This window comes from Tachyglossus aculeatus, chromosome X5 (genome assembly GCF_015852505.1).
Source record: "Tachyglossus aculeatus isolate mTacAcu1 chromosome X5, mTacAcu1.pri, whole genome shotgun sequence".
Lineage (NCBI taxonomy): Eukaryota > Metazoa > Chordata > Mammalia > Monotremata > Tachyglossidae > Tachyglossus > Tachyglossus aculeatus.
In genome coordinates this window covers 13628974-13652646 of record NC_052097.1, presented here as the reverse complement: position 1 = coordinate 13652646, position 23673 = coordinate 13628974, and the positions used below count along the sequence as shown (strand labels likewise).

The window sequence follows — 23673 nt, the reverse complement described above, 5'->3', positions numbered from 1 at the left end:
CAAAGCTCATTCTTTCCCTCCTTGGTATCCACCCCATGGTCGGGGGTTGGGGTCAATTCGCTGCTGGCCCAGAACACATCTGATTTTAGTCTCTGAGCTATCCACGAACTAAACAGAGCGCCTTTGGGCAGGCAGTGGGAAGATTTTAACCCAATTCTGGGATCCATAAAGAGAGACTTGTGGTAGAAAGCAAATCTACCAGCAGTCGTAGTAGTAACAGTGGCAGGAATAATGCTATTTATTGAGCATCTACTCAATGCACAGCATTCTACTGGGCACTCGAGAACGTACATTTACTCTCCCCATCTTCAAATCCCTATTGAAGGCACATTTCCAAGAGCCCTTCCTGCGCTAAGCCCTCATTTCCTCTTTTCCCACTCCCTTCCGTGCTGCCCTGACTCACTCCCTTTATTCACCACCTCCGCCCCCAGCCCTACAGCATTTATGAACATATCCAGAATTTTTTTATATTAATGTCTGCCTCCCCCTTTATACTGTAAGCTCGTTGTGGGCAGGGAACGTGTCTGTTATATTGTGTTGCACTCTCCCGAGCGCTTAGGACAGTTCCCTGCACACAGAAAACACTCCACAAATACAACTGATGGATGGATTACATTCCTGCCTAGAAGGAGCTTACAATATGAAGGAGGAGAAATACACACTTATACACAAATAGCAGAAGCAGTATGAAGAACAAGTATCTGGTAGGTGAAAGAAGAACATGCCAGAATAATAATAATAATAAATAAATAAGAATGGAATAGCTAATAAATAATTTAACACACAATTGAAACGTATATAGATGACCATAAATACACGAGGTATATGGAAGGGCTGATGCAGTGGGGTGTCGGGAATTAATTGGGGAAAGCTTCCTAAAGGAGGTGAGTCTTTAGGAGTGCTTTGAAGATGGGGAGGGTTGAAGTCTGGTGGAGTTCAAGGGGAGAGAAGTCTATGGAGAAAGAAGGGTGTGATCAAGGGATCGGAGGTGGAAGAAATGAGAGCAGGGAACACTTAGGAAGTGAGTTTGGGAGGAAAAGAATGCAAACCAGGGAACAGCAGGGGAAAAGGACTGGCATGTAAGACAGGGAAAGCTGTGCAGAGCCTTGAAGCTAGTGGTAAGTCCTTTTTGTTTGCTTTGGAACCTTTCGGCACTTGATTTATTTCTTGATATTAATTTATTTCTTGCTATTACCGTCTCCCCACCTAGACTGTGAACTGCCTGTGGGCAGGGAACTTGGCTACCAACTCTGTTGTACCGTACTCTCTCAGTGCTCTGCACACAGTAACTGTCAATGGATATCACTGATTGATGCAGCGGGAGATGGGCAGGCTTTGGAGGAGTGGAGAGATGGGGGCTTAGTCACGCTTCAGTACAGGAACAGTGGGGAGAGGTTAGGAAGGGGAAAACCAGCGAGGAAGCCAATTCGACAGTCTGTGTTACGATGCGAGCTTCAACAAGGATGATGGCTGTGAGGGAGGAGATAAATGGACATAACCAGGCGATGTTTCGGAGGAAAAATTGGGAAGATTTAGCAGCGTGTGAGAGCTGAATGACAGTGAGGAGTTGAGGATGGCGCTAGATTTGAGGGCTTCTGAAACAGGGAGGATGATAGATTTGGGAAAGTTAGGGAGACGGTAGGGTTTATGAAGTGCCATGTCAAATTCGGTTTGAGACAAGCCGAATTTGAGAGGCCGGCCGGTCGTCCAAGCGGAAGGTCGCCTGATGCAAGACCGAATAGCAGGAGAGAAGTTGGGGCGAAGAGAGTCACATTTGGGAGGTATCCACATAGAAGGGATAGCTGAAGCCACACAATCAGATGAGCGCCACGAGAGAGTTGGTGCTGGGGGAGAATTGGGGCCTTGTGGGGCACCCCCACTTAAGGACAGAGGTGGACGTGCAGCCCCCGTATTCATTCAACAACTACTGAGCACTAGGCACAGTACTGAATCCTTGGGGGAGTATGAGACGAGCTAAACGTTCCCTGACTTTCATTCAATCGTATTTATTGACCACTTACTGTGTGCAGAACACTGTAGTAAGCGCTTGCAGGTGCTTAGTACTTGGAGGCTCTTACGCTATAATGACACAAGGACACAAAAACAGCGAAGCCACCGAATGAAACTGAGACGAGGCGGTTGGAGAGGCAAGAGGAAATAATAATAATAATAATGATGGCATTTATGTGCAAAGCACTGTTCTAAGCGCTGGGGAGGTTACAAGGTGATCAGGTGGTCCCACAGGGGGCTCACAGTCTTCATCCCCATTTTACAGATAAGGGAACTGAGGCCCAGTGAAGTGACTTGCCCAAAGTCACACAGCTGACAATTGGCGGAGCGGGGATTTGAACCCCTGGCCTCTGACTCCAAAGCCCGGGCTCTTTCCACTGAGCCACGCTGCTTCTCTGGAAAATCCACTGTAGGCTGTTCCCTGGTTTGCATTCTTTTCCTCCCAAACTCACTTCCTAAGTGTACCCTGCTCTCATTTCTTCCACCTCTGATCCCTTGATCACACCCTTCTTTCTACATGGACTTCTCTCCTCTTGAACGCCACCAGACTTACATACATACACTATAGTAATATGTACATATATATATTCAATTGCATTTATTGAGCGCTTACTGTGTGCAGAGCATTGTACTAAGCCCTTGGGAAGTACAAGTTACATTATATATAAGAAAATCCACTACAGAATGGGATCTCTGGGGTGAAAGGCCTCACGATATCCACTCATTTCCCTAAGAGAAACGTTCAAAAGGTCGGTGGATTTAACGTTCCACATTTCGGGATGCCTTCCCGATTCAGCCTGAGCCTGTTCTCTCTGACTGGGGAAAGGGACGATCTACTCAAATCCAAAAACTGTAGTTCAGAGAGACAGAGAGAGAGCGTCTTTTGGAGCTTACCGGGCCCCGCGGCGCCACTCCCTCCTCCTCCGCCACCGCCATACATTCCGCCGCCTCCGGCTCCGGCACCACTACCGCCACCGAAACTATCGGAAAAATTAGGCATTAGCTTCTGCCGCTTCCTTTGCACTTCCTCTTTATCTGAATTTGGAGGGGGTTGGGGGGGAAGGAGGAAGAAGAGAAACCACAGGGAAAAACGATTGAACACGTTCCACTTGCAGGCATAAAAAGAATGCTGGTCTGGACTGTATTTTTACACAGAGAAACAGAAAGCCCTGAAGGAGGAACACCTTATATTTTAAGAAGGGTTATATTCACTCTCAGGGGCATCAAAACCAAAGCTCGTTCTCAGTGAGACCGCAAAAATACACCCCCACATCCTACCGTCCGTCACCGTTACAGAACCGCTGACCTCCCTAACGGTTCCCTACATTCCCATTACAGTGTTAAAATGAATGGAAGACTTACTTGGGTAAAATATAAAATCATCATAATAATAACGATGACACTTATTAAGCGTTTACTATGCGCAAAGCGCTGTCCTAAGCGCTGGGGTAGACACAATGTTATCAGGTTGTCCCACCTGGGACTCACAGTCTTAATCCCCATTTTACAGATGAGGGAACTAAGGCACGGAGAAGTGAAGCGACTTGCCCAAGGTCACACAGCTGGTAAGCGGCAGAGCCGGGATTAGAACCCTCGACCTCTGACTCCCAAGCCCGGGCTCTTTCCTCTAAGCCAAGGGGAGAAAAGCCGGCCTGAACTGTTTGCCAGGGGAAGAAGATCCAACCTATATTCCCAGCCTTGGGCTTTCCTTAGGAATTCCAAGCCTAAGAGAAGCAGCGTGGCTCAGCGGAAAGAGCCCGGGCTTTGGAGTCAGTGGTCACGGGTTCAAATCCCGGCTCCACCACTTGTCAGCTGTGTGACTTCGGGCAAGTCACTTCAATTCTCTGTGCCTCAGTGACCTCATCTGGGAAATGGGGATTAAGACTGTGAGCCCCCCGTGGGACAACCTGATCACCTTGTTAACCTCCCCAGCGCTTAGAACAGTGCTTTGCACATAGTAAGCGCTTAATAAATGCCATCAAAAAAAAAAAAAGCTTAGACACTGCTGCCACAATGCAACCCCATGGAAGCATAGTAGAAGTACCAGACTCATTCCCTGCCCACATGGAGCTTACAGAGAAGCAGCGTGGCTCAGTGGTGGAAAGAGCCCGGGCTTTGGAGTCAGAGGTCATGGGTTCAAATCCCGGCTCCACCAACTGTCAGCTGTGCGACTTTGGGCAAGTCACTTCACTTCTCTGGGCCTCAGTTCCCTCATCTGGAAAATGGGGATTAAGACTGTGAGTCCCCCGTGGGACAACCTTGTAACCTCCCCAGCGCTTAGAACAGTGCTTTGCACATAGTAAGCGCCTAATAAATGCCATCATTATTACAGTCTAGAGGGGGAGACAGACATCAGTCACACAATCATTCAATCGTATTTATTGGGCGCTTACTGTGTGCAGAGCACTGTACTAAGCGCTTGGGAAGTACAAGTTGGCAGCATTATGGATACGTATATAAGTGCTGTAGTCTGAGGGAGGGGTGAATACGGATGCAAATTCAAGTACAAGGGTGATGCAGAAGAGAGGGGGAGAAGAGGAAATGAAGGCCTAGTTGGGGAATAATAATTGCATCTTTGGTTAAGTACTTACTATGTGCCTAGCACTGAACTAAGCACTGGGGAAAATAACAACAATAATAATAGTAATAATAATAATTATGGTATTTGTTAAGCACCTACCATGTGCTGAGCATGGTTCTAAGCACTGGGTAAGCGGGTTGTCCCACGTGGGGCTCACAATCTTAATCCCCATTTTACAGATGACGTATCTGAGGTGCAGAGAAGTGAAATGGCTTGCCCAAGGTCACATAGCAGACAAGTGGCGGAGCTGGGATTAGAACCCACAACCCAAGACAATCAGGCCCCTCATGGGACTCACAGTCTAAGTTGGAAGGAGGACAGGTATTTCCCCCTCCCCACAGCACCTGTATATATGTTTGTACGTATTTATTACTCTATTTATTTTATTTGTACATATTTATTCTATTTATTTTATTTTGTTACTATGTTTTGTTTTGTTCTCTGTCTCCCCCTTCTACACTGTGAGCCCACTGTTGGGTAGGGACCGTCTCTATATGTTGCCAACTTGGACTTCCCAAGCGCTTAGTACAGTGCTCTGCCCACAGTTAGCGCTCAATAAATACGATTGAATGAATGAATGTGCATATTGTGCATATTTATTCTATTTATTTTATTTTGTTAATATGTTTTGTTTTGTCATCTGTCTCCCCCTTCTAGACTGTGAGCCCGCTGTTGGGTAGGGACCGTCTCTATATGTTGCCAACTTGTATTTCCCAAGTGCTTAGTACAGTGCTCTGCCCACAGTTAGCGCTCGATAAATATGAATGAATGAATGAATGAATCTCTATTTTGCAGATGAGGGAACTGAGGCACAGCGAAGTCAAGTGACTTGCTCAAGGTCATACACAACAGACCAGTGACAGAGCCGGGATATCACCCTCAGGTCCACGCTTTTTCCACTCCGCCATGCTGCTTCTCATCCAGGATGTGTTGAGACTCTTCGTTCTGGGCAGGGACTGCGTCTGCCTGTTGTTATATTGTACTCTCCCAAAGGCTTAGTACAGTGCTCTGCACATGCCTTCCCAAGCGCTTAGTACAGTGCTCTGCGCACAGCAAGCGCTCAATATGATTGATGATGATGCTGGGTAGGGACTGTCTCTATATGTTGCCAACTTGTATTTCCCGAGCGCTTAGTACAGTGCTCTGCACACAGTAAGCGCTCAATAAATACGATCGATGATGATGTTGGGTAGGGGCTGTCTCTATATGTTGCCAACTTGTATTTCCCGAGCGCTTAGTACAGTGCTCTGCACACAGTAAGTGCTCAATAAATACGATTGATTGATTGATAATAAGTGCTCAATAAATATGGCTGAACTGAATGAATGGTGGTAGTGTTGTGGTTACTATTAATCTAGAAACAAGCGTGTCGAAAGACCACAATAACAAAACCCGTTGCCTTTCACTGTTTGGGTTGTTTTTGTGATTTTCCTAATTCTCTGCTTTCCTAAACGAAAACCCTCTCCTGGAGGCTACCAGCTCAGGCTCCACACAAGCCCTTCCGCCCCATCTCAGACTTTACCACGGGGTCTTGGGAGAATCTGTGGTCCGGAGACGCGATTAACGGCGGGAGGTTTTCCGACTTGGCCAGTTCAAGCCAGTGAATTACCTTTGATTTCCGGGTAGTACAGAAAAGGCTTCGGTTCACTGGTTTCCAGATCAGATTTGCGCCGCAGCTGGACAAACACGGAGGCTGGTTTGGTGATATTGACGTCTTTGTACTTTGGCGTTTTGAAGACAATGGCAAACTGAAAGAGAGACACACACAAAGAGAAAAACTATAACTGGCCTGAGTATTTAACTGGAACAGGTCAGTAATGATCTCCAACTGTACAGCTGACGGGCACGTCTCACGTCTTTTCAGTCCAGCGCTTACAACAGTGCTTTGCACAGAGTAAGCGCTTAACAGATGCCATCATTATTATTATTATTATTATTTTCCAGCTGGCACGCAGAACGCTCATGACCCCTGCCTCGTCGTGCCCTTTCTCCTTGTCCCAAGGTGGTCACGGGCCAGTATTCAAAATTTAATCGTATTTATTGAGCGCTTACTGTGTGCAGAGCACTGAACGAAGCGCATGGGAGGTACAAGTTGGCAACATCTAGAGACGGTCCCTACCCAACCCACAGTCTAGAAAGGGGAGAATAAAACAAAACATATTAACAAAATAAATAGAATAAATATGTACAAATAAAATAAATAAATAACTAGAGTAATAAATACGTACAGACATATATACATATATACAGGTGCTGTGGGGAGGGGAAGGAGGGAAGGCGGGGGGGGATGGGGAGGGAGAGGAGGGGATGTTTTGCAAAACATCTCCATTAGGCCTCATAAAATGCAGGGAAAGTGGGGGTATTTTCTTCATTTTTTTCAAGTTCTTGGCTATTGAAAAGGAGGAGAAGCCACAGCGAACGCATGGGCAGACAGGTTTTCTCCTTCTTGCTTCTCTCCTCAACAGTAATACGTTAACCTCGACCGTTTCCTTCGGAATGCCAATCCAGCTCCTCAATACCCAGACTCAATGAAAACTGGGTGGAAATCACCTGCTCTGCACAGAGCAAGCGCTGAGTAAAAATGGTTAAATGAATCTGCAAACGACCACCTGTTGAAAATACGCCTTTTCTGTGGAAAACTGCTCGTTCCTCTCAAGCAGATTTCACCGCCCGTCCCAAAGGAATACTGTTGTTAGTCTGGACTCTTAAATTTCTCAAAATGGTCACAACTGTGTGTGTCCCAGTTCCTCTTCATCCAGGCAGAGCACATGTGTGAGCCTGGAGCAGGCCGATTTTACCACTGAAGTGGGGGGCGCGCGGACAGATTTCCGGTCTCCGTGGGAAAATTGTTGAGTTGGTGCTCTGAGCACTGTTGAGCACAGCTAGAGTGGAGAATATTTTTATCCTCTTAGCCAAGACACCCAACCCTTGGGAGGCAGTGCGGTCCAATGGAAAGAGCACAGAGGTGGGAGTCAGGAGACCAGTGCTCCAGTCCTGGCTCGCCGCTTTGCTTGCTGTGTGACCCTGGCCAAGTCACTTGACTAGCCTGAGCTCCGCTTCCTCATCTGTAAAACGGAGGTAACGTGCCCGTTCTTCCCTCGTTCCCTGTGAGCCCCATGCGGGACAGGGACTGTGTTGAAGACTCGACCTCGTAGCGGCCTCGCTGCTTAGCCCCGAGAGTGGCGCGGGCTAAGTGCTGGACAAATGCCACGATTACCGTTATTGTAATCGTGATTGAAAAGATTCTTCGCGAAAAGATGAGGTGACGTAAGGGTGGCTCTCTAGCAGGGGGTGGTGGAATTTCCCATTAATAACTACCTCTTGGGAACTACGCTGGCACCTTCTTGCATAACTCACTGGTCATGGCCTTCTTGGAAACCTTTCACCATTTTTAAAAACACTTCTTACTGTGGGTTAAATAAATGTTAACGGTGTACCAGTGCATTAAAATCACAAACCCTGCTGCACAAAATACAAGACACGAAACACTGAACAGCAACTAACCTGTCTGTGGACATCTGTGGGAGAAAAGTCTCCAAATCCTTCCCAAATGCCACCATTTTCCTCCTCTTCATAAAAGCGAATTTGTATGTCGTCTATAAAAACGTGGTCAAAAAGCAATTTTATGACAACACGGCCAAATGAAGATTTTACTCGGATCAATCGGATTTATTGAGTACTTACTGTGTGCAGACCACTGTACTAAGCGCTTGGGAGAGTACAATGCAACAACAGAACAGACACACTCCCTGCCGCTCAACAAGCTTACAGGTTAGGGGGGTAGACAGATATTTAGGGACCGTCTCTATATGTTGCCAACTTGTACTTCCCAAGCGCGTAGTACAGTGCTCTGCACACAGTAAGCGCTCAATAAATACGATTGAATGTTAATGTAAATACATTTACGGATAGGTACATAAGTGCTGCGGGGCTGGGGGCAAATAGAGGGAACAAATCCCGGAGAGGCAGATGGGAGCGGGAGAAAAGAAAATGAGGATTTAGTCAAGGAATCTCTTGGAGATGCGCCTTCAATAAGGCTTTGAAGGTGGGACGAGTAATTGTCTGTCGGACATAACGAGGGAGGCCGTTCCTGGCCAGAGGCAGGGCTCGGACGAGAGTTCGCCAAGATAGAAGAGACGAGGCCCAGTGAGTAGGCAGTGGGTACAGCGGGAGAAGCAGCGTGGCTCAGTGGAAAGAGCCCGGGCTTTGGAGTCGGAGGTCATAGGTTCAAATCCCGGCTCCGCCAACTGTCAGCTGTGTGACTTTGGGCAAGTCACTTCACTTCTCTGGGCCTCAGTGACCTCGTCTGGAAAATGGGGATTAAAACCGTGAGCCCCCCGTGGGACAACCCGATCTGCTTGTAACCTCCCCGGCGCTTAGTACAGTACATCGCACATAGTCAGCACTTAACAAATACCATCATTATTATTATTATTATTAGGCTGGCATTAGAGGAGCCAAGTGTGCGGGCTGGGTTGCAGCTGAAGGGCAGCACGGTGACGTAGGCGGGGGCGAGGTGATTGAGTGCCCTAACTCAGATGTTCCTATCGTTCATCAACTTATACTTTTAGACCTTATTACAGAAAAGGAAATCATCTCCCCTATCACTGAGGGATGCTCTGAATCATATTTTCCATGACCTCGTTGGTCCATTAACATTTTCAAAGTCTCATTCATTCATTCGATCAGTTATTGAGTGCTTACTGTGTGCAGGGCACTGTACTAAGCGCTTGGAAAGTGCAATTCGGCAACAGAGACAACCCCTACCCAACAGCGGGCTCGCAGTCTAGAAGCGGGGAGACGGACAGCAAAGTAAAACAAGTAGGATAGGCATCAGTAGCATCAATATAAATGGAATTATAGATATGCACAAATCATTAATAAAATAAATAGAATAATAAATAGGTACATTTATTATTATTATTATTAATAATAGGTACCCAATAATAATAATGATAATAATAATAATAATAATAATTACCCAGTAATAATAAATAGGTACCCAAGTTCTGGGGGGCGGGGAGAGGAGCCGAGGAAACGGGGGGCTCGGTCTCGGAAGGCCCTTTGTGAGGGCATCAAAAAGCAAGTTTTTATTTTATTACTATGTCCTTTCCTTCCCCTTCCTTCCCTGCCTCTTCCGCACTCTATGCCGTACACATCCGAAATGAAAAAATCACACCGGGCAACGGGAACTCCCGCGGAGAGCTTAATTCAAATCAATTCCATCATAAACAAATGATCACTGAAAACAAGAGGCAACTGGTGATGTCACTGCTTTCAATTCAACCCGAGAACAGGACGGTTCCTAAAAACGGGATGGACGTCAGGGGACGGCAGGGCCTCTGAACCACCTGCTGTTGCTGACGGAGATCAGATTTGGGACCGGATGGGTCGCTGGGTTCATCCGGTGACGGCAGTGTCGACGTCCTCCTAAGCAGGATGCCCTTTAAGAGCGCTTTCACGCCCGAGAGCTGATCCAGACTGAGCTCACTGAGGGCATGGAACGTTTCTACCACCTCTCTTCCATCACACTCACCCAAGTGCCCAGTACAGTGCTCTTTATAGAGTAGGTTCTCAATAAATACCACTGACTGACTGGCTGATCGATCAACTGGTTAGCGATAAAAGCCGCCAGTTGTGATTATTTCTGGGGCACGAGGCAGAAAGCAGGTTTGGTACAACACAAGCGAACAAATGCTCTAAAGAATCCACGATCAGAACACGTCTTGTACTTAAGTGTCCAGCTGCATCATCATCATCATCATCAATCGCATTTATTGAGCGCTTACTGTGTGCAGAGCACTGTACTAAGCGCTTGGGAAGTCCAAATTGGCAACATATAGAGACAGTCCCTCCCCAACAGTGGGCTCACAGTCTGAAAGGGGGAGACAAAACCAAACATACTAACAAAATAAAATAAATAGAATAGATATGGACAAGTAAAATAAATAAATAAATAAATAATAAATAAATAATAAATAAATAAATAAATAGAGTAATAAATATGTACAAACATATATACATATATACAGGTGCTGTGCATTTACCAATCTCTCCTACTGGCGAATGCCCTTGCCTTGTACCATGGGAGCGGGCAGTTGTTCTTACCTTTTTGAACCTTGTCACACAGAAGGTAAATCTCTTCCCCTCCAGTTACGCATCCAGCTGTCCTGTCCATTCTAACAATCTTCAAATTGGAAGCATTGGGGGCTTCTGATGACAGACGGAACAGAAACCAGCATTACGGTCTACCCTGCTGTGAGACTGGATTAAAAAAACCACCACCAAAGAACAGAGGCAAAGGCCTCTTCGGAGGAAAGTCTAACACAGGCTAAGAAATCAACATCATCATCAATCGTATTTATTGAGGGCTTACTGTGTGCAGAGCACTGTACTAAGCGCTTGGGAAGTACAAATTGGCAACATATAGAGACAGTCCCTGCCCAACAGTGGGCTCACAGTCTAAAAGGGGGAGACAGAGAACAAAACCAAACATACTAACAAAATAAAATAGAATAGATATGTACAAGTAAAATAAATAAATAAATAAATAGAGTAATAAATATGTACAGACATATATACATATATACAGGTGCTGTGGGGAAGGGAAGGAGGTAAGATGGGAGGGATGGAGCGGGGGACGAGGGGGAGAGGAGGGAAGGGGCTCAGTCTGGGAAGGCCTCCTGGAGGAGGTGAGCTCTCAGTAGGGCCTTGAAGAACCCTGCTGTGAGACTGGATTAAAAAAACCACCACCAAAGAACGGAGGCAAAGGCCTCTTCAGAGGAAAGTCTAACACAGGCTAAGAAATCATCATCATCATCAATCATATTTATTGAGCGCTTACTGTGTGCAGAGCACTGTACTAAGCGCTTGGGAAGTACAAGTTGGCAACATATAGAGACAGTCCCTTCCCAACAGTGGGCTCACAGTCTAGAAGGGGGAGACAGAGAACAAAACCAAACATATTAACAAAATAAAATAAATAGAATAGACACATACAAGTAAAATAAATAAATAAATAAATAAATAGAGTAATAAATATGTACAAACATATATACAGAGGAAAGAGACCGACTTTAGTCTCGGTCCTACAGGGGGTCAGTTGGGAAGGTCAGGAATAAAAATCAAGCCATCAGATTTTTGAGTCCACGGCTTCTTTGGGTTTGCAGGGCACACCTCTGATGATGGCAAGAGAAACAAGTGCTGTTCTTAAGAGAATGAAAATGGAAATGCTATTTTTACACACGAAATTAGAATTCAGTGTGGTTAGTTGCAATGGAAACAACATGGAGCTTCCTTCTTTGATTCACCAGCTGCAAGATATGGTGTTCTCTAATAAAGGTATTCACAGCTTTTTAGAAACCTCTAGTTTCAATCAAAAATACATTTAATAATAATAAAAATGGCATTTATTAAGTGCTTACTCTATGCAAAGCACTGTTCTAAGCGCTGGGGAGGTTACAATAATAATAATAAAAATAATGATGGCATTTATTAAGCGCTTACTAGGTGCAAAGCACTGTTCTAAGTGCTGGGGAGGTTACAAGGTGATCAGGTTGTCCCACGGTGGGCTGACGGTCTTCATCCCCATTTTACAGATGAACTGAGGCACAGAGAAATGAAGTGACTTGCCCAAAGTCACCCAGCTGACCAGTGGCGGAGCCGGAATTCAAACCCATGACCTCTGACTCCAAAGCCCGTGCTCTTTCCACTGAGCCACGCTGCTTCTCATTTCAATCACGAATGGCACACTTTGAGTAATTACTGCCAGAGGTTGGAAGGTTTATGTTCAGATTTAAAACGTATACATTTTCTGGGAGATTTCAACCTCTTAATTATGCCTCACAAAAAGGGATGGTAAATGCTACAGTCTTGACCGACAGTTTCAGTTACTGAAATGCCAAAAAGTGTAGTCACATCCTCTCCAATCTCCAATCTCTCTCTCTCACCTTATTTTTGACAGGGCACAATAGGGCATTTCCAACAAAACATAAGAAGAGCAAAATAATTTAGCAATCCTTCTGATAACCTCCTATTTCTGAAGAACATTTGGACGTCTCGTTCATTTTTAGTGAGCACCAACCACCCCACCAAGTTCTTTCCTGGCCGCAGCTGAATTGAAACAAAAAACGGTACAAGACTGATAGGGAGATGGGATGAGAAGCAACCTGGTCTAGTGGAAAAAGCTTACGCTTGGGAGTTAGAAGACCTGGGCTCTAAGCCCAATAATGCCTCCTATTATCATTATTAATAGTAATAATGATGATAATTATGGTATTTGTTAAGCATTTACTTTGTGCCAAGCACCGGGGTATATACAAGGTCATCAGACTGTCCCATGTGGGGCTCACAGTTTTCATCTCCATTTTACGGACAAAGCAAATGAGGCACGGAGTTGTCCAAGGTCACACAGCAGACAAGTGGCAGAGCCAAGATTAGAACCCATGTCCTGTGACTGCCAAGCATGTGCTCTTTCCACTAGGCCATGCTGCTTCTCTGCCTTGCCCTGCGACCTCGGGCAAGTCGCTTAACTTCTCTGGGCCTCAGTGTCCCGCTTGGTAAAATGGGGATTATATCCTACTCAGTTTGGGAGCCCCATGGGGGAAAGGGGCTGTGTCCAGCCTGATCACCTTCTATCGACTCCATACGGTGCCGGGCGCACGGTGAGCGTCTCACAAACGCTCCGAATAATCAAATCAATCACCAAAGCCACTTTGGAAAGCATGTACTCACTGCTGTCATAGATTGCATCCGAAACCACTGGCTCCAACCTTCTCGTGAAGCTACCCGTGCTGTCCGGAAGAAAGGCCGTGAACATGAGCCGTACCACGCTGAGATCCATTTCTTTGGTCTGCTGGAGGGCCGCTTGGCGGATAATTTCTTTTTCTCGCTCTAGGATCGAACAGTTCAGGTCGTTATTTCACGCACGGTGTTGCCTTGGAAGAACCTGAGGCTGAATGCTACACAGCGGCAAGCAAATTGTTCCCACTGACCCTTCCTTGAAGAAAAATTCAGACAGCAATTTTTAGCATTCTCAATCTTTAATACTAAACCTACTGGCAAGATAGGTTTCATATGTATTTCCTGGAAACAAAACAGTGCGCAGGAAATACTGTAGACAGTGGACTTTACGGTATTTATGAACTTGGTATTTCTGACTTCTCCGTTTATGGAGGGAGAAAGCACGGCTAGGAGAATCTGCCGGAATTTACCGTCAATCCACTGGCAAATGACTTGGGGAGCAAAAAGCCAAATGCCTCTTTGGGGCCGGCGCTCACCAGTTAGTTGCCTTTCTCCTCCGCCTTCTGCCGGTAAATAGTTGAGTTCCGGGTGGACTAAGAGACCAGGATTATATCCCCGGATGCAGGCATCTGTCATGCGTGTTTCCAGTGTTTCATATACTTTCTTCTTTGTCACATGAAGAATACCCAGGTTGGCAAACCTATGAAGAAATACATACATGAACAGCCCCTGCTTCCCCTCCCCACAGCACCTGTATATATGCTTGCACAGATTTATGACTCTATTTTACTTGTACATACTTACTATTCTACTTATTTAGTTCATGATGTGCATTTAGCTTTAGTTCTATTTGCTCTGACGACTTGACACCTGTCCCCATGTTTTGTTTTGTTGTCCATCTCCCCCTTCTAGACAGTGAGCCCGTTGTTGGATAGGGACCGTCTCTCTATGTTGTCGACCTGTACTTCCCAAGCGCTTAGTACAGTGCTCTGCACACCGTAAGCGCTCAGTAAATACGACTGACTGACTGACTGAATGAATGGAGGTCGGTGGCTTTGAAGTGAACTGAAATTTTCTTGAATTGACCTTTGTTACAAGGGACTGTAAGAATTATCACACTCTAACTGGAGTATTATCTATTTCTAGGACATTCCGAGTTTCAACCCCAGAAAAGAGATTGCTTGATGGCCTTGGCCTTCCGTCTGCCTTCAATCAATCAATTGTATTTATTGAGCGCTTACTGGGTGCAGAGCACTGTACTAAGCGCTTGGGAAGTACAAGCTGGCAACATACAGAGACAGTCCCTACCCAACACAATCTAGAAGTGAGCCTTCATCCGTGGTTTCTATCCAACCCGTCTCCAAACCCTGTCGGTCTCACCTTCACAACACGGCTAAAATCCGCCTTTTCCTCTCCACCCAAACTATGCCGCGTTAATACAATCACTCATCCTCTCCCGCGTCAACCTCCTTTCCAAATGACCTCCCGACCTGTCTTTCGCCCCTCCAGTCCACGCTTCACTCCGCCGTCTGTACCCTCTTTCTATAGAAGCGTTCCCGGACGTGTCCATCCCCCTCCTCCAAAATCCCCAGTGACGGCCTAGCCGGCTCCGTATCAAACGAAATCTCCTCGCCACTGGCTTGAAAGCGCTCCATCGCCTTGCCCCCTCCTACCTCTCCTAGCTTCTCTCCTTTTACAACCCAGGCCACACACTTGCCATTTGGCCAGTCTCCCCGCCGACCCCTGGCCCGCGTCCTACCTCTGGCCTGCAAAGCCCTCCCTCCTCAAATCCTCCGGACAATGCCTCTCCCCGCCCCGAACGCCTTATTGAAGGCCCATCTCCTCCAAGAGGCCTTCCCGGACTAAGCCCTACTTTTCCCCATCGCCCACTCCCTTCTGCGTCACCCTGACTTGCTCCCTTTCCTCTCCCCCTTCACCCGCCCCGCAGCGCTTATGTATATTTCTGTAATTTTATTTATTTATATTGACGTCTGTCTCCCCCACCACTAGACTGTAAGCGCTCATTGTGGGCAAGGCCTGTCTCCCTTTATTGCTGTATTGTACTTTCCCAAGCGCTCTGCACACAGTAAGCACTCAATAAATATGACTGACTGACACTGACTTTACTGTGCAGTGGAGGACTTATTTCAAGACATGCTTTACTCTGAGGTAGCTGTATTAATGCTGTTATTTGTATATATTTGTACAGATTTATTACTCCATTTATTTTACTTGTATGTATTTACTCTTCTAATTATTTTGTTAATGACGTGCATATAGCTTTAATGTTGTTATTTGTATGTATTAGTACGGATTTATTACTCCATTTATTTAACTTGTACATATTTACTATTCTAATTATTTTGTTAATGACGTGCATATAGCTTTAATGCTGTTATTTGTATATATTTGTACGGATTTACTACTGCATTTATTTTACTTGTACATATGTACTATTCTAATTATTTTGTTAATGATGTGCATATAGCTTTAATGCTGTTATTTGTATATATCTGTACGGATTTATTACTCCATTTATTTTACTTGTACATATTTACCATTCTAATTATTTTGTTAATGACGTGCATATAGCTTTAATGCTGTTATTTGTATATATTTGTACGGATTTACTACTCCATTTATTTTACTTGTACATATGTACTATTCTAATTATTTTGTTAATGATGTGCATATGGCTTTAATGCTGTTATTTGTATATATCTGTACGGATTTATTACTCCATTTATTTTACTTGTACATATTTACTCTTCTAATTATTTTGTTAATGATGTGCATATAGCTTTAATGCTGTTATTTGTATATATTTGTACAGATTTATTACTCCATTTATTTTACTTGTACATATTTACTATTCTAATTATTTTGTTAATGATGTGTATATAGCTTTAATGCTGTTATTTGTATATATTTGTAGAGATTTGTTACTCCATTTTACTTGTACATATTTACTATTCTAATTATTTTGTTAATGATGTGCATACAGCTTTAATGCTATTTGTATATATTTGTACAGATTTACTACTCCATTTATTTTACTTGTACATATTTACTATTCTAATTATTTTGTTAATGATGTGCATATAGCTTTAATGCTGTTATCTGTATATATTTGTACGGATTTATTACTCCATTTATTTTGCTTGTACATATTTACTATTCTAATTATTTTGTTAATGACGTGCATATGGCTTTAATGCTGTTATTTGTGTATATTTGTAAGGATTTACTACTCCATTTATTTTACTTGTACATATTTACTATTCTAATTATTTTGTTAATGACGTGCATATAGCTTTAATGCTGTTATTTGTATATATTTGTACGGATTTATTACTCCATTTATTTTACTTGTACATATTTACCATTCTAATTATTTTGTTAATGATGTGCATCTAGCTTTAATTCTATTGGTTCTGACGATTTTGACATCTGTCTACATGTTTTGTTGTCTGTCTCCCCCTTCTAGACTGTGAGCCCGTTGTTGGGTAGGGACCGCCTCTATATGCTGCCAACTTGTACTTTCCAAGCGCTTAGTACAGTGCTCTGCACACAGTAAGCGCTCAATAAATACGATTGAATGAATGAATGTTATTATTTACGATGATTGGAACTACCTTCTGCAAGCAGCAATATCTGAGAATACAGGATTCATATCTATATTGTAATATTTCTGCATGGCTCAGTGGAAAGAGCCCGGGCTTTGAAGTCAGAGGTCATGGGTTCCAATCCCCGCTCTGCCAATTAATAATAGTAGTAATAATAATGATGCCCTTTACTAAGCGCTTATTATGTGCAAAGCACTGTTCTAAGCGCTGGGGAGGTGATCAGGTTGTCCCACGGGGGGCTCCCAGTCTTAATCCCAGATGAGGTAACTGAGGCACAGAGAATAATAATAATAACGTTGGTATTTGTTAAGCGCTTACTATGTGCCAAGCACTGTTCTAAGCGCTGGGGAGGTTACAAGGTGATGAGGTTGTCCCACGGGGGGCTCCCAGTCTTAATCCCCATTTTCCAGATGAGGCAACTGAGGCCCAGAGAAGTGAAGTGACTTGCCCCGAAGTCACGTAGCTGACAATTGGCGGAGCCAGGATTTGAACCCATGACCTCTGACTCCAAAGTCCGGGCTCTTTCCACTGAGCCACGGTGCAATTGCCAGCTGTGTGACTTTGGGCCTCTCTGGGCCTCAGTTCCCTCATCTGGAAAATGGGGATGAAGGCTGTGAGCCCCCCGGGGGACCTCCTGATCACCTTGTAACCTCCCCAGCGCTTAGAACAGTGCTTTGCACAGAGTAAGCGCTTAATAAACGCCATCATTATTATTATTATTATTTCTCATATTACAGTTCTGTCCAGCCCATTCAGTTGCAGGCTCCTTGAGGGCAGGGATCACACATGCAACATTTATTGCATGTTCCCCGTTACTTTGTACAATAGAAAAGCAGCATAGTTTAGTGGATAGAGCGGGGGCCTAAGAGGCTGAAGGGACCTGGGTTCTAATCCCACCTCGGCCACTTTTTTTGGCGGGGGGGGGGGGGGCACATAGTATCTGTTAAGTGCTTACTATGCGCCAGGCACTGTACTAAATGCTGGGATAGATCATCAGGCAATCAGGATGGACACAGCCCATGTCCCACACGGGGCGTAAAATCCTAATCCCCATTTTACGGAGGGGGCAACTGAGGCGCAGCGAAGTGACGCTGATATGCCCAAAGTCACGGGGCAGACAAGTGAAGGAGCAGAGTGGCTCAGTGGAAAGAGCCCGGGCTTTGGAGTCAGAGGTCATGGGTTCAAATCCCGGCTCCTCCAAGTGTCAGCTGGGTGACTTTGGGCAAGTCAGTTCACTTCTCTGGGCCTCAGTTCCCTCATCTGGAAAATGGGGATGAAGACTGGGAGCCCCCCGTGGGACAACCTGATCACCTTGTAAGCTCCCCAGCGCTTAGAACAGTGCTTTGCACATAGCGCTTAATGAATGCCATTAAAAAAAAAGTGGCAGAGCTGGGATTCGAACCCAGGTCCTCCTGATTCCTGGGCCCATCCTCTATCCACTAAGCCACGGTGCTCCATTTTGTCTGCCTCAGTAACTTCATCTGTAAAATGGGGATTAAGATTGTGAGCCCCATGAGGGACATGGACTGTGTCTAACCTGATTAGCTTGTATCACCCTCCGCGCTTAGTACAGTGCCTGGCACATAATAGGCGCTTAACCAAGTACCATTAAAAAAAAAAAAAGAGAGAAGCAGCATGGCCTAGTGGCAAGAACATGGGCTTGGGAGTCAAAGGACGTGGGTTCTGATCCCGGCTCTGCCACTCGTCTGCTGTGTGACCTTGGGCAAGTCGTTTAACTTCTCTGTGCCTCAGTTACCTCATCTGTAAAACAGGGATTAAGATTATGACCTTCCATTCATTCAATCGTATTTATTGAGCGCTTACTGTGTGTAGAGCACTGTACTAAGCGTTTGGGAAGTCCAAGACGGCAACATATAGAGACGGTCCCTACCCCACAGTGGGCTCACGGTCTAGAAGGGACTCAGTGTGGGACAGGGAACGTATCCAACCCAATTATCTCATATCTACCCCGCACTTAGTAGAGTGCTTGGCACAGAGTAAGCACTTAATAAATACCGCAATTATTATGATTAATAGGCGCTCAAACACTGACGATGACGATGAAGCACACGGAGGAGGGAGAGACTCGGCAATTAAAAAAGATGGCAAGCGGAAAGGAGTAAAAGTTATCACAATTTTTAGTGATAAGGCGCTAAGGCAGGTGGGTACTGAGCCAAATGAAATAGGACTGATTCTCCCCTCACTGCCAGACTGGCGAGCACTGCCAACTAGTTTCCCTCCGGCAGGCTCAAACGGTGAAAGGAAAACCAGAAGACAAAAAAGAGAAATAAAAAGACAGAAGTGAAGCTAACCAAAAGCAAAAAAAAATCCCAACCACATCGGCTGTGATGTTCCAGAGAGTTGAAAACTTTAATGCATAAATTCCAGTGTGCTTAAAAATGGAAACTAACTCTTCTCATTTCATCATCCATGCTGAGGGGAGGGCAATAAACAAATAGAAGTAATAACAAATAAAACAGATGATCCATGAACTAAATCTTTTTCATTTTAAGAATTTGAGGGCTTACTTCTCATCATAATTCCCAAATATTTTGTATGCCTGCCTCCCCGAAGATGCAGGGCATTTTTCCAAACTCGATTCCCTAGTCTAGAACAGGACAGGACTGTTCCTTGCGACAATCTTCCACACGTAAACGGTACTCTTGCCGACGAGCTGAGGCTAAACAACATTCGGCAACGATGAGAAATGTTTCCGGTGACTTTACTCATGGAACTTCGAAAGTTTTGAAATATCAATTTAGTTCTAGTGCAATATACTGATTAACATTCCTCCATAAAAACCTTGAAATCACAAAGAAAGATGGGATAGTTCAGAAAAACTGGTTTTTGGGGGTTTTTTTTTTACTGGTTTAGCAAAAATCTACTCCTACAAGCGAAACTAGAGTGGCAGGGGGCCACATAAAGACATTAAGGTTTGGATGAAATTCCATCACCACAACTTGTGATAACTTGGTGCTTCTGGAAGAGTTTGCTGCGGAATCAGGAGATACCACTTCCAGTGTGGGAGTCTCCGGCATGGCACGGGAACCCTATGGTGGCTGGGAATAATTTTTTGGTTAATCAATCAATCATTCGTATTTATTGAGCGCTTACTGTGTGCAGAACACTGTACTAAGCGCTTGGGAAGTACAAGTTGGCAACATATAGAGACAATCCCTACCCAACAGTGGGCTCACAGTCTAGAAGAAGCATCCCTGCCCCTGAGGGTTCTCTACTCTGCTAAGGTGTCAGCTCCCATTTGGGACTTAGATCCAGAAAACCAGTAAGTTGTTTCAACAAGGCTAAGTTAATTCCTCAAGGCTTTGAAAATGGAGGATTCATTCATTCAATCGCATTTATTGAGCGCTCACTGTGGGCAGGGCACTGTACTAAGCACTTGGGAAGTCCAAGTTGGCAACGTCTAGAGACGGTCCCCACCCAACGGTGGGCTCACAGTCTAGACGGGGGAGACAGAGAACAAAACAAAACATATTAACAAAATAAAGCAAATAAATATGTACAAATAAAATAAATAGAGTAATAAATACATACCAACATATATACATGTATACAGTATCTGGCGTGCTGGGCTCGGGCTCTCTTTCTCCGACCCTCCTTCTTTCCCTCTCCCCATCGTTCCCTCCTCCTCTTTCAGCCTTTCCTCCCTAAGGCTACAAACCCAAGGTGGAGTTAGGGGGGAAATTAAAGACCCAAAGGAAATAGAGTCAAGAGAGCACAAGGGCATTTGGAAACCACGAAAGATTCCCTGACTTATGAAGAGGTGTAGTGTGCACCTTGTTTTAAAAACTCGTTCAACTTAATGCACTTTGGGATAGCGCTTCCTTTGATCCCAACCGGCCAGAAGATAGACTCCTTGCAAAGGTACACCCGCAGGGGCCTCAAGTGAGATATCTTCGAAGAATGAAACATAAAGGAACTGTGATTGATAGATGAGGATAATTACGCGGAAGAAGCTCGATGTAACGATCACCTAGTATAAAAGGCTGGGGGAAATGCCTGTCACTGCGGGGACACTGAAATAATAATAATAATAATAATGATGACGGCATTTATTAAGCGTTTACCATGTGCAAAGAGCTGTTCTAAGCGCTGGGGAGGTTACAGGGTGACCAGGTTGTCCCACGGGGGGCTCACAGTTTTAAACCCCATTTTCCAGATGAGGGAACTGAGGCCCAGAGAAGTGAAGCGACTTGCCCAAAGTCACACAGCTGCCAAGCGGCGGGGGCCGGGATCTGAACCCACGACCTCTGACTCCAAAGCCCGGGCTGGTTCCACTGAGCCACGCTGCTTCTAAAAACCAACTTGTTCTTCCCAAGCGCTTAGTCCAGTGCTCTGCACACAGTAAGCGCTCAATAAATACGATTGATTGATTGATTGTAAAAGGAAGGCAGTGACAGCCGGGGCTCCAGGGACCTCTTGGCTGGGAGTGGGGGGGACGCCCAGGCCCGACTGGCCCTTAACGGGACTGATCACCCCGCGACAGGAAAGTCTCATCGCCCCTGGGTTAGAAGACTTAAATAGTTCCAGAGATCTCATCGTCCCGGGTGGATATGTTGCGTTTGATGCTTTTCTGTACATTTTGATGCTTTTCTGAGAAGCAGTGTGGCTCAGTGGGAAGAGCCCGGGCTTTGGAGTCAGAGGTCATGGGTTCAAATCCCGGCTCCCCCAATTGTCAGCTGGGTGACTTTGGGCAAGTCACTTCACTTCTCTGGGCCTCAGTTACCTCATCTGGAAAATGGGGATTAAGACTGTGAGCCCCCCGTGGGACAGCTTGATCACCTTGTAACCTCCCCAGCGCCTAGAACAGTGCTTTGCACATAGTAAGCGCTTAATAAATGCCATCATTATTATTATCCGTTGTGCCGGACGTCTTTTCTGTACGTTAATAGGTGTTTTCCTACTGTGCTACTGAATACTGTGATTGATTCCATCAGCAAACGTGAGGCACAAACCCTCCCCCGACCCCCATGCCCTCTCCTCAGCCCGCCGTCCCTGACTCCATCGAGACGTCACACCCCGGCACACGATTCCTTCATTCGATCGTATTTATTGAGCGCTTACCGTGTGCACAGCACTGGACTAGGCGCTTGGAAAGTACAATTCGGCAACAGGTGGAGACGATCCCTCTCCTATCTCCCCAACTTGGATGCCCTACGGAGGACCCCAGGATACCGAGGACAGTGTTCTGCAGCTGTGGGTGCTCAAATAAGTACTTTTTGGCAGACTGGCCTACTGAGTCGAGACTTTCTCGCCCTTCGCCCCGGTCGGTCAGCAAACACTCGGCTGATGTAGTCTCTTACCCGACAATCATGTCCTTGGGTCCCGCGGTAACTGTGCAAATCCCATCCTCACAGTGTTTACCCACCAAACTGTGGGCATGTAGGTGGACATTCTTCCCATTTGTGACCAACTGGACGATGACTTTAGCAGGCCCCACGTAGTTGCAGATCTGTACAGGAAACAAACGGCAGACGGTTATACGGTGCGAAGCGCGTTCCCTAACTCTTCCGTCACGGGATGTCATTCAGTCCATCGGATTTATTGAGCGCTTACTGTGTGCAGAGCACTGTACTAAGCGCTTGGGAAGTACAAGTCGGCAACATAGAGGGATGGTCCCTACCCAACAACGGGCTCACAGCCTAGAAACAGGCGCACAGGGTACTGAATGCCTGTGTCTGGCTAATAATAATGATAATTATGGTATTTATTAAGTACTTACTATATGCCAGGCACTGTACATACCTCCTTCCCTTTCCCACAGCACCTGTATATATGTATATATGTTTGTACATATTTATTACTCTATTTATTTATTTTACTTGTACATATCTATTCTATTTATTTTATTTTGTTAATATGTTTGGTTTTGTTCTGTCTCCCCCTTCTAGACTATGAGCCCACTGTTGGGTAGGGACCGTCTCTACATGTTGCCAACTTGTACTTCCCAAGCACTTAGTACAGTGCTCTGCACACAGTAAACGCTCAATAAATACAATTGATTGATTGATTGATGGGTAGCTCCCCTACTAGACTGTAAGCTCACTGAGGACAGGGATCATGTACAGTAGTAACCCTATTGTACTCTCCTAAGAACTTACTACGGTTCTCTGCACCCAGTAGGGGTTATACTACTAGGGACATACTACAGTAGGGGCATAAAGACTCCTTTCATTCATTCAATTGTATTTATTGAGCACTTACTGTGTGCAGAGCACTGTACTAAGCGCTTGGGAAGTCCAAGTTGGCAACATATAGAGGCGGTCCCTACCCAACAGCGGGCTCACAGTCTAGAAGGGGGAGACAGACAACAAAGCAAGACATATCAACAAAATAAAAGAAATAGACTAAAAACGTACAAGCAGAATAAATAGAGTAATAAATCCGTACAAACATATATACATATATACAGGTGTGGTGGGGAGGGGATTTGGCGGGGGGATTGCAATGCCCCATACTAAGCACTTGAGAAAGTGGATAGAATGGAAAAGCGAAACACGTTCCCTGCCCATAAAGAGATGACATGATATCAGAGAAGCAGCGTGGCGCAGTGGAAAGAGCCCGGGCTTGGGAAACAGAGGTCATGGGTTCTAATCCCGGCTCCGCCACTTGTCAGCTGTGCGACTTTGGGCAAGTCACTTCACTTCTCTGGGCCTCAGTTACCTCATCTGCAAAATGGGGATGAAGACTGTGAGC

The 23673-nt window shown here is 45.3% G+C and overlaps 1 protein-coding gene across 1 annotated transcript in view; it reads right to left on the bottom strand.

The window, feature by feature from the left end:
- The window catches only part of NFKB1 (nuclear factor kappa B subunit 1), a 157594-nt gene that overhangs the window by 50744 nt on the left and 83177 nt on the right, over nt 1-23673 (bottom strand). The window contains exons 5-11 of the mRNA XM_038769255.1: nt 22281-22429; nt 13870-14033; nt 13325-13483; nt 10700-10804; nt 8096-8187; nt 6201-6339; nt 2905-3045 (exon numbers count right to left, since the gene is read on the bottom strand). Coding sequence (XP_038625183.1) covers nt 2905-3045; nt 6201-6339; nt 8096-8187; nt 10700-10804; nt 13325-13483; nt 13870-14033; nt 22281-22429 — 949 coding nt within the window. The remainder of the gene's footprint in view (nt 1-2904; nt 3046-6200; nt 6340-8095; nt 8188-10699; nt 10805-13324; nt 13484-13869; nt 14034-22280; nt 22430-23673) is intronic.